Source organism: Solanum tuberosum, unplaced genomic scaffold (assembly GCF_000226075.1).
Source record: "Solanum tuberosum cultivar DM 1-3 516 R44 unplaced genomic scaffold, SolTub_3.0 scf00071, whole genome shotgun sequence".
Lineage (NCBI taxonomy): Eukaryota > Viridiplantae > Streptophyta > Magnoliopsida > Solanales > Solanaceae > Solanum > Solanum tuberosum.
The window spans coordinates 651,302-662,022 of record NW_006238997.1 but is presented as its reverse complement, the minus strand read 5'-3'; the positions used below and the strand labels follow the sequence as shown (position 1 = coordinate 662,022).

Below are 10,721 nucleotides of genomic sequence, written 5' to 3'. Positions count from 1 at the left end.
CTTTTCACTTTAAACTTTGTTTAATTACTTTATTATCTTTTCACTTTTAATTATTTTTAATAAATTATGTGTATTTTTTTTTAAATAATTTAAAAGTGTAATTTTATTTTTTTATTTTTTTTATGTTTTATTTGAGTTTCTTCACTTATTTTGATATCCGTTCAAAATTAACTTATTTTAAATACAAGACATTTGAAATCAAATCAAAACGAAAGTCAAAAAAATAAAATCAATAAAAAAATAAAAGAGAAAAAAAAATGAATGTAAGTAAAAAAAAAGTTCGAATAAGGTAAGAAAATGTGTATTAACTTAATTTAAATATGAGATAAAAAATAAGAATATTTAAAAAAAAAAAAATTAAGAAAAATATTTTAATTTTAAAAAATATATATTTACACACATGGCGGACGAGTGTGTACAAACACAACCAACTTGGGTGGTTGAAGGTACCACATTAGCACAAAAGGTGCACAAAAATATGAAAAAAATGAGTACATGGGTAATAGGATCTTCGTTAAGTTTAGGTGTGTCTCTGAGATTTCGATCATAATCTAGGGGATACCAATGCCTTATTCCTTTTTTTAAAAAAAAATTATTGTGTAAGTTTTTAGAAGAAATTTGAACAATTATGTCTTAAACAAAATTGATCAATATAGTTATTGAATTAACCCACCCCAACAAACATGCATCTAAATTTGCTTTATTATTTTTTTTAAAAATCGCATGCCTTTAAAGATTATCTTATCTATTTTTTTGAACCTTCCAAACATGATTCACATACTACCAAAATGACAAACAAAATCAATTTCTCCACTATTTAGTAAAAAAAATGATTTGGGATCGAGTTTGAATAAAGAATATCAATTTTTTTTCTTAGTTAAGTCAAGTCTAAAAAGGTAAAAAAGAATTTAAAAACAATTTCAAAACTTTTCTAATTCAGTTATTAATCAAAAAGAATAAATATATTAGATAAAAACAATTAATTTAACAATAAAAAAAATTACATTTTTTTTTTTTTAATGAAATTATATTCACTCTAAATCACAAAATTTTGACGTATATTAATCATCCACGAAGGAGAGTTCTTGTAGTACTTAATTTGGAAGAAAGTAAGAAAAACACTTTCAGAGATTCTTTGTTTCTTCTACGCAACTCTTTATAATGACTACCACGGCGGCGCAGATTCCCGAAAACCCTATCAAAACCCTAGTTCAGTCACCGGATCCGAATCCGAATCCCACCGCCGTTTCCGAATCTCCGAGTCATGAGTCCGCAACTGACTCATTGAAATCGCCACTGTCTGATGGAGCCAAGGACCAAGTGAAGTTGGATACGGCGGCGGATGGCGGCGGCGGTAAGGATACTGATATACAGAAAAAGATGAAGCGAGCAGAGAGGTTTGGAATGACGGTTCAGCTTTCGGAAGAGGAGAAGCGAAACACTCGAGCTGAGAGGTACTTTTTGTAGTTAAATTTTGTTGCTTGCATGTTTTAGGATTTGGTATTTGGCTTTAAAACGAATAGTATTACTTCAAAAATGAGAAATTATTTACCTTTGTCGGAATCCGGAGCAAATATAGATGATTCGTTTTAGTTTGGGGGAGGTTGCAAGTATCCCACTTGATTAGTCTAGGTGCGTGCAAGCTGACTGGACACCACTGGGCTTGAACATAGTGTGTGTGAGTTTGTATAGCTGATTCATGCTTGTTTGGGATTGAGGCGCAGTTGATTGGTTGCTAAAGGTTGAATTCCAGTCTGAGAGGGCACATTAGCTGGACTCCTTGTTTAGGTTCCTAGACATTGAGGGGGAGTTGACTGGTTGGTAAGGCTTAGTGCTTTGTTCTAGTTGTGTACTTGTGTTTATTTCCACAATTTGCTAGGCATAGTAGCTGAACACTAAGTTTAGGTTCCTAGACAGTGATGTTGGGCATATCCTTTGCTTTACATTTACAGCCATAGAAACAATTATTGAAAGCTATCTTCTTTTGAAGTGTTGGTGGATTTTGTGTCACATTATCATAATAAAGAAGCAGCAGTCCTGATTTTATATGAATTACAAGAATAACTACTTAATCGTGCCATAAAGGGGTCACACCATCACACTCCAAACAGCACCATAACTCGTACTGGGAACGCAGTTCAAATTGCCCTTTGTTTTTCTTGTCTAGTGAGGTATATTAGAAGCATAGTATTGTGTAAGCTGAAATGGGTGTGTGTCACCCGAGCAGAATGGATTAAAGCAGCTAACCGTGCATTCCCTTCATTTCTTAGTAGAGGCTTGAAAGTTGAAAGGCTTAATAATATCTTTTGGATTTATGGATCCTTTATATAAACTATTGTTGGAGTTCAAAAAATTTCCAGCATGGAAATCCTCAACTTTTCATCTTTCTTTCCAGCTTCCGTACAGTTGATCTTCAAGCCATACATAGTCCAGCAAACATATCTTGTGTTTGTTGTGAAATGGGATACCCAATAGCCGGCCGCAGACATTTAATTCATATGAGGATCTATCTTTAAGTTGTTCTTACCCCCTTTTGTTGGACTGTTTTGTGTCAGGTTTGGCACATCTGCACCTCAGGGTTCAGATGCTTCAAAGAAAGCGGAAGAGCAGAAGAGGAAAGCTAGGGCTGAGAGGTATGTGTACTATCTATTTGGCCTACTGCCAGCTGGGTAGTTTACTTGTTTATGTGTTTGTTGATAGATTTTGGTTCTGTCAGGTTTGGGCTTAGCCAATCTAATAGTACTGATGAGGAAGCTAAGAAGAAAGCTAGGCTGGCAAGGTTTGCACCTCCTGCGAAGGCTGATCCTGTGGAGGAAGATAAAAGGAAAGCTAGGGCCCTCAGGTTACGATGAGACCTTTTCACCTTTTTCTTTATGTCAGCTGAGGGTCTAAAATATTTCGGCGTCAAATTGGTTTATGACTTTGACTGATGGTGTTATTTGACAGGTTTTCACAGTCCCAGTCTGGTTCCCAATCACAAGAGAACGGCAAAGAAAAAACTGAGCAGGTTTCATTTTCTATACACTATAAGTGAAGTTTGTGATTTGAAATGAATTTGAAAAAAGCAGCAGTCAGTATGTGTTCGCTTTGAATTTTTATGTGATCATATGTGCACTATCCATGTGTTGCATTACCTAACTTTTACTAGTACAACTTTCTATTAACGATTGCATGTATTCTTAACTCAGGAGACTGTTGAGGTGGAGAAGGCTGGAGGAGGAACATGAACCATTCTCAAACTTCCTTCAACAGCAAGAGTTACTTATGATGTATAGTTTATTGTTGCTGCGGAATGGTTAGGAGTTCTGTTAAAAGTGACTTTAAATTCCCTAAGTTTTTGTTTTAGTCGTTTTTTGGAGTTCCTTGTTTAGTTTGATAGGTTAGAAGTCTTGACATTTGCAAGTTCCCTAGTAGCAGGACCATCCTTCAAAATGGGGAAAATGGCTTTTGTCGTCTCCTAGGTTAGCCAGTAGTGCTAGGATACATGGACCACAACCTCCTTAGTGTGTTATTCTGTCAGAAGTGACGACCCATAACCAATATTTGAAATCAACTTTTAAAAAAAAAAACTTATCTGAAACGATGAAACTACAACCTCAGTATTTCCTACTTGAAACCTTTGTTTTGACAACTTCATCATCGGGCTTTCCTTTATCAATCTGCAACTGTTCTTTCACATTCTTGTGTTTTTTCCTTTCACCTAAAAGAGAAAATGGTGCATATCAAGGATCTACTGATGATATCATTTATGATTTCTCCAAGTGCTCAATGTAGTACTGCAGATACTTGATCTTAGATGTCCACTCTTGTTGGGATAGGTATTGCACTGTTTTGTTTATATCCGGATAGTCCTTCATGACTTGTCAGTAGAAAGTTAATAGATTTTGCAATATTAGAAGATAAGTGGTCACCTTTTATGACATCCTGGAGGCATCATATATTAATTCTAGTTTGGTCAGATTGTTAGTGATATTCTTAGTTTGGCCTTGCAAGTAGGAAAGGTAAGACTAGTGTTTTATTGCATTCATGGATCTCCTGAATGATACCAAGGGCCTTAAATTTTGTTCAAGAAGAACCACCACTTGATTGTGCTACATCTTTGCAGAGTTTTGAAATTCAGAAAAGGTTTTACTGTAACATTGCTGCCCATATGATGATGAAGTTATCAAATCCATATTTCTATAATATTTTAGCTGGTGCGCTTGGGGTTTATTTACAAGGTCACTATTTCAGATTTTGATGTTGTGGGTCATATGCAACAGATTAACAGTAAGGAGGTGTGGTCAAGTACCTAGGTATCTGGGTGAATCCCGTAGGCTGTAGTCAGATGTCGGCGTTAGTATAGGACTACCTTTGAAGGCAGTTGCTTGCTATTTTGTTCTTGGTTATTGAAGCTCAGTAGCAAGTGGTAGTACTTTGGTTACTTGAATTGTAATGACAGTAAATTTGTTGGTGACAATCTGATTTCGCACTCTACTAATGTTCATTGCGCTTGTGGTGACTTATTTTATTTACATCTATATGAATTTTCAGGCCAAAATTTGAGGTTTTTGTTTGTTTTTCTAAAATTGTCTCCTAAATTTAAAGTATTGGGATATTTGTTACCTTGGAAACATATTTTGGACAAAAATAGTGTGTACAGCTTATACTCATAAATAAATTATTGTATCACGTAATTGTCCCAATAAATGAGTCAGGGATATATGTCATTGTCTACATTTATTTTACAAATTATTATAGAGAACTTGTCTAACCAATTATAATAAACAAGCAATTGGGGCACATGAGGTATAATTGTGTTTTTAATTTCAATCGTTGAATTTGAAACTCTGAACGAAATTATTTACTATATGATAGAGGACTGCGAAATTTAAGTCAAGTTAGTATTTGGCGAAACAACAATTTTTCAAATTTACAAATTGTGAAATCTGCAGAACATAACGAAAGTATTCTTCCTTGTAATGGTTGTTCCACTTCTTTTCGAGTCTATTGCTGTTCTCACAAAGTATCTCGTGTACATCTTTTCGTTACATTGTTCAGCAAGGAACGATTAATTGATAATCGAGGAAGATAAAAGTATATTACAAGCCTAAAACCATAAAGAAACCGGAGAAAAGAAGCAAGAAATTCGAGGCGTCCAAAAGACGAGCTCTTTTTCTTCGAGGGAATCTGTTAAGTCTTGGGATCTATCGTTTGGGAGAGGCAGGCATACCACCTCCTCTAATGGAAAGTATCGGAATGTGAGACGAGCTTCTATTCATGGAATAAAGATCCAGAAACACAACAACAACCGAGATATCATCGTGGAAATGCCTCCTTACACCTCGATCGATCTTCTTCAGGTCTGAATATCTCATTTCTCTTTTCTTAGCTGCTACTCGGAGAGCAGCTTTGATTAATCTCCGGGCGATCCCCTGGTCCAAGAGAAAGAAAAAACACACACCCGAGTTAACAATCTCATTCACCTAAGGACGTTGAAGAACAACAGACATCACTTAAGTCGAGCAACAAAGAGTTCATTTCCCTCTTAAAGATGGAAATGCTTTTTGTAAGTCATATCAGCGAAATTCCTATGCTAAAAGACAGCGCTAGATTCTTCGATGAAGTTTTAGTAAATCTTTTGTACCATAAAAGGCTCTTTCAGCAAGTAAAATTACTTTTATATCGTACTCTTTACATAGTTATACAACAACATCATAAGTATGCAGACCTTACCTAAGTCGGAGGTGGAGAGACTGATATCCAATAGACCCTCAGCTCAAAGATTCTTTAGATAGTTATACAACAACAATAACAACATACCCAGTGTAGTAACACAAAGTGGGGCTTGGGGAGGGTAGACTGTAGAGTATACATAGACCTTACTTCTATATCAGAGGTAGAGAGGCTGTTTCAGATAGACCCTCAGCTCAAGACTCTTTAGATACTTAATATAAAAGACAAATCATATTACCAGAGATTGAATGCTTACGTTTCGGGGTTGACTGTTGACTATATCAACAGCCTCCTGGTTGCTAAGATGTTCCCAGAGACCATCTGAACCAAATATGAGGAACTGATCTTTGGAAGTCAATCTGTGAATGAAAATTGATGGTTCCGCACTGAGGATCGGCTTGGAGAAGGATTCGGGCAATCTAAACTTTGCCAACAGGGGTGCCTGATTGAACTCTGCCCTCTTAAGATAGGCATCACCAATTGACTTTGAAACCTGTAAAAGAGGATAACAAAAGGAACATCAACTCTTATGCCACACACACTTCCATGACACCTCCAGTAATGGCAATTTCTTCCAAACCAGCATGCATAATGCAACCACTATTAGTCAAATCTTCACAGCTCCAACGAAAATTATCTCAAATCTCAATTTTTTTCAGGTATATAAGATAATAAATAAGCGACTTATATTACATAAAGAGTTGATCTCAGAGGACAACATAACTAACTTTTAGGTTGCTTACTTGCAAAGATAATTAACTCCTAAGCGGAGATTGATATTATAGCAATAGTCTCTACTCATAACAATCACATCAGAACTAGTAATTACTAAACAAATTTCTTTCTATTCGGAATGGTGCTTGGATAAAGCTCCAATGTTAGCTGCAATTTGTTTTCTAGGTTGTACACCTTCAGAGTAACTTATATGAGGCATATTTTTGGAAAATCAACATGAGATGGCCTAAACATGTGATGTTAACAGAAAATCACCTGTATGATACCCTTCACGCGCCAAACTTTGTGTTTGAGAAGCACAATCTGTGAATCCTGGGGATGCAATGATCTAAGCTCATCTCTCACAGACTCATTATTAGCATTGTGCTCCACTGACAATTGAATAGCTGTCACGCCCCTTGAAGCTTTTTCTGTTCTACCTAACACCACACGCGAATCTCCGGCATTGGCAATATATAGTAGTCCATTGCAGATTACACCAACCAAACAACAAGATCCCACTGATGCAAGTTGTGGCTTCTCAAACCATTGTTGCTTCACAAGAGACAAAAACTCCTCATCCGTTTTCAAGAAAGCTTTTTTTATGACATCTGCAGATATTTCTTGATGCTCAGTTGCAAATTCTGTCAATGAAGGTAAATAGAAGAGTTACTATCGTTTGTACTACTCAAAAACTTTCCAAAATATGAAACAGATCAATATGAGTTCCAGGAAAAAATTATCAACATTTTTGGAGGATAATTAGATTTTTTCGACAGAGTTTCAGGGTGAATGACACACATAGTAGTAAGGTTGAAAGCACAAAAGTGTTAAAGAGATTCAGATCATGATACTTCAAAAAACATATGGTATTTAGATATGGCACACCATTTATATATCTTCCTCGAGTGTGCTTCTACTGGAGTGTTATTGCATGTATCAAAAGCTTAAGTCATTCTAAGATTTCTATTCAGAGAAGAAAATAGCATGCTGAGATGTTCAAATCTGACGACAGTTGCGTTTACATAACTAATAGAAGTGACAAACCAGATCTTTATATCTTAAAATTTTATCTAACGTGCCAAATAGACAACAGAATTGTAAGATACTTGGTGTATTCATGGTGGTAGTAAAGCAATATCGTGTATAAATACTATAAGTTTGACAAAATACCCTGAAAGTTCTGTCTATAAAGTAGAATCACAAGGCAAAATTCAGCAAAATCTTAGTAATAACCACATGTAGACACATCAAACATTGTGGAAGGCATCATTTTAGACGGCAGGGGCCATAGCAAGATGGATGTACTTATCTGTATCGAAAGTTGGCCAGATTTTTTGGGATCTTAATGTATATTGATATACCCTTTTTGTAAAGTTAGAACATTCTTGGTTCATTATCAATGAAACACTAGACTTGCAACAAAAATTGCAAATAGCACAATATATAAAGTCTAAAGATCAGATCTACCAACCTGAATCATTTTTAGTATTTATGTCAAAACTTAACCAGCATTGGCATTCACAGCTTTAAAAAATACACTTTCAAAACTACGACATTACCACGATATCAAGAATCATATTAATAATAATAATAAGCATCTATGCAATCTAAAGGGAACATGATAAGCTTACTCTTAAGATTGGAGAACAAAGTCTTGTTTACGAAACAGGACGTCTCCGGTCCTCCATGTCCATCATAAACTCCAACAAATGTTCCATAAGGACCTGATTCAAGAGAACTCAATGGACCTGATTCAAGCTGGCTCTGATCCTCCATCAAACTATTAGCTTGTATTATTGCCATTGAAAATTCTCCATTTACATGAACCCCCAAATCCTTATACCACATTAAACCATCAACCCTACCCCTAGTATCCCCACCCCTCCCTGCACCACCATCCCCCTCAACAGAAGGTTTCCAGCAAGGTTTAACCATTCTTTTTTTTTTTGTATACAATTTCAATATATATATATATATATATCATATAAACCTATATTTATCCAAGAATCTTGATAAAGTTTGAATCTTTTTACATAATTTATCCAAAAGAACCAGCAAACAATACATTCATCAAAACCCCCAACCCTAACCTCAAATCCAGTTTTTGCTTATGTTCAAAACCCACAACCCCACAAGCACAACAAGGGCAAGACACCATTAATATGTAACAAATCTGCAAATGGAGGTAAAAAAGACCAAAAGGGTATGGGCAAAACTTTTGTCCCCAAAAACAAGAAAACAATAGTTTTTATGTGAGTTCAGAGAATATGGTGACAGTGGGTGTTCTTTGCATACCTTGAACCTGGTTTCTTTCAATTTTTCTTGGTGGACCTTAAACATAAATATTATTGTATCAAATTTCAACTACAAGCTTAGCTGTGAAAACCCATAAAAGATTGATGGTGACAGAGTTTGTTCCTGATCAGAGGGATCAAACAGGGAATGGATAACAAAAAATAAAAATTGGGTTTTTTTTTGTTTTTGTTTTGGAACTTCTTGATCAGAGGATCTTTAGGAAGGGTGTCAGAGAGAGATCTCAGATTATGATCATACACAAAGACAAAAAATTTAGGGCAAGAAAAATCTTTTATATAGGTTGTTTGCTGTCAACTTTTTTTTTTTTTTTTTTTGGAAAATTTTTTTTTACCTCCTTATTTTATCAAACAGGGAATGGATAACAAAAAATAAAAATTGGGTTTTTTTTTGTTTTTGTTTTGGAACTTCTTGATCAGAGGATCTTTAGGAAGGGTGTCAGAGAGAGATCTCAGATTATGATCATACACAAAGACAAAAAATTTAGGGCAAGAAAAATCTTTTATATAGGTTGTTTGCTGTCAACTTTTTTTTTTTTTTTTTTTTAGAAAATATTTTTTATACTCCTATTTTCTCTCATTTATTGCCTTTCTAGGCCTTTCTTTTTCTTTTCTTTTTTCAAAAAAAAAAATAATTCAATCATTTATTGCCTTTCTAGGCCTTTCTTTTTCTTTTTTTTTTTTCAAAAAAAATAATAATTCAAAAACTCAATCTAATAATAAGTATATATGGCTTATTCGTTACTGTATTTGCTATAAATATGTATTTTTGATATGTTTTATTTGAATTGATAGTCGTTTTATTACCATAAAATAGAGATAAGATTGTATATACATTATTTTTATCTTATTTGTGATATTATTTTAGATACGTATTGTTTGTTGACAATTTTTATTTTGTTCATCTTTTCCAAATATTTTTATAGCAAAGCCCCCTCCTATTTTTCTCTCATTTATTCTCTTTCAAAGGTCCTAATTGTGATCATGTTGCTTTCTAGGCCTTTCTTCTTCTTCTTTTTTTAAAGAATTTTTTTAAAAATAAATCAAGAACTCCATTTAATAGTATGTATGATTTGTTATTGTAATTGCTGTAAATATTTATTTGTAATATGTTTTATTTGAGTGGATTGTTAATCTACTTTCACAAAATAACGATAAGATTGCATATACACAATTTTTATCTTAATTATAAAATTATATTAAATATCTATTGTTTGCTGATAATTTTTATTTATTTTTTTTCAAACTTTTATAGCAAACTCCTCCTCCTATTTTCTCTCATTTATTCTCTTTCAAGTCCTAATTATGGTCATGTTGCTTTCTAGGTCTTTCTATTTTGAAAAAAATAATTAAAAAATCAAGAACTCTATCCAATAATAAGTATATATGACTTATTTATTATTGAATTACATGTTTGTTTTTTATAAATCATACGCACCGTCTTCACTCTACTTGTGGAATTAAATTAAATGTGTTATTGTTGTCACATATATACATATACTAATTTTGAGATTGAAATGTAGTTAATGGTATTTTTGGAAGAAATTTTCAGTTATAGCAATAATATATTCAATGTAATTTCATAAGTGGAGTTTGAGAATGATAGAAAATACACAAACCTTAGCCCCACCTTTGTAGCTTAAAATATTATTTTCAATAGAACCTCAACTAAAAAAAAAGAATGTTCTTAACACAAAATTGCAAGAAAAATCTAACAATAAAATAACAAGATGCAAATACATGAACCAAGAAATAGTATTACATATTTTTTTTTAAAAATAAGAAACTATGCAATTACACATTAAAGAAATTTTCATCATCTTTAATATTCTCAACCCATGTTTTTTTATTATGCAAAAATATATAATTATAACTAAGTATAAGTATTGGAATAAAAAATGTATACAATTTTAGCTAAAATAATGGAGTTTCATTTGTGTATTTTCTTTTAAAAAATATAGTCACTATTTATATATA

At 33.5% G+C, this 10,721-nt stretch overlaps 2 protein-coding genes across 2 annotated transcripts; one reads left to right on the top strand and one right to left on the bottom strand.

The window, feature by feature from the left end:
• The first annotated feature begins 1,048 nt into the window (after positions 1-1,048).
• LOC102601365 (protein MODIFIER OF SNC1 11-like) lies at positions 1,049-4,514 on the top strand. Its single transcript, XM_006345637.2, has 5 exons — positions 1,049-1,454; positions 2,556-2,633; positions 2,717-2,842; positions 2,947-3,007; positions 3,189-4,514. The coding sequence occupies exons 1-5, from the start codon at positions 1,162-1,164 to the stop codon at positions 3,225-3,227; spliced, it is 597 nt and encodes a 198-aa protein (XP_006345699.1). The 5' UTR covers positions 1,049-1,161; the 3' UTR covers positions 3,228-4,514.
• Positions 4,515-4,886: 372 nt separating this feature from the next.
• LOC102601017 (probable protein phosphatase 2C 38) lies at positions 4,887-9,046 on the bottom strand. Its single transcript, XM_006345636.2, has 4 exons — positions 8,064-9,046; positions 6,706-7,073; positions 5,972-6,208; positions 4,887-5,414 (listed from the first exon to the last, which is right to left on the bottom strand). The coding sequence occupies exons 1-4, from the start codon at positions 8,365-8,367 to the stop codon at positions 5,187-5,189; spliced, it is 1,137 nt and encodes a 378-aa protein (XP_006345698.1). The 5' UTR covers positions 8,368-9,046; the 3' UTR covers positions 4,887-5,186.
• Between the last annotated feature and the right edge of the window lie 1,675 nt (positions 9,047-10,721).

Bases quoted from the DNA above. Each gene is read 5' to 3' on its own strand.
- LOC102601017 (XM_006345636.2), bottom strand. From the start codon at position 8,367: ATGGTTAAACCTTGCTGGAAACCTTCTGTTGAGGGGGATGGTGGTGCA. The intron at 7,074-8,063 runs GTAAGCTTATCA...CTTCATTGACAG, and splicing joins TTTGTTCTCCAATCTTAAGA to AATTTGCAACTGAGCATCAA. The intron at 5,415-5,971 runs GTAAGCATTCAA...CTCTTGGACCAG, and splicing joins TCAACAGTCAACCCCGAAAC to GGGATCGCCCGGAGATTAAT.
- LOC102601365 (XM_006345637.2), top strand. From the start codon at position 1,162: ATGACTACCACGGCGGCGCAGATTCCCGAAAACCCTATCAAAACCCTA. The intron at 2,843-2,946 runs GTTACGATGAGA...GTTATTTGACAG, and splicing joins AGGAAAGCTAGGGCCCTCAG to GTTTTCACAGTCCCAGTCTG. The intron at 3,008-3,188 runs GTTTCATTTTCT...TTCTTAACTCAG, and splicing joins GCAAAGAAAAAACTGAGCAG to GAGACTGTTGAGGTGGAGAA.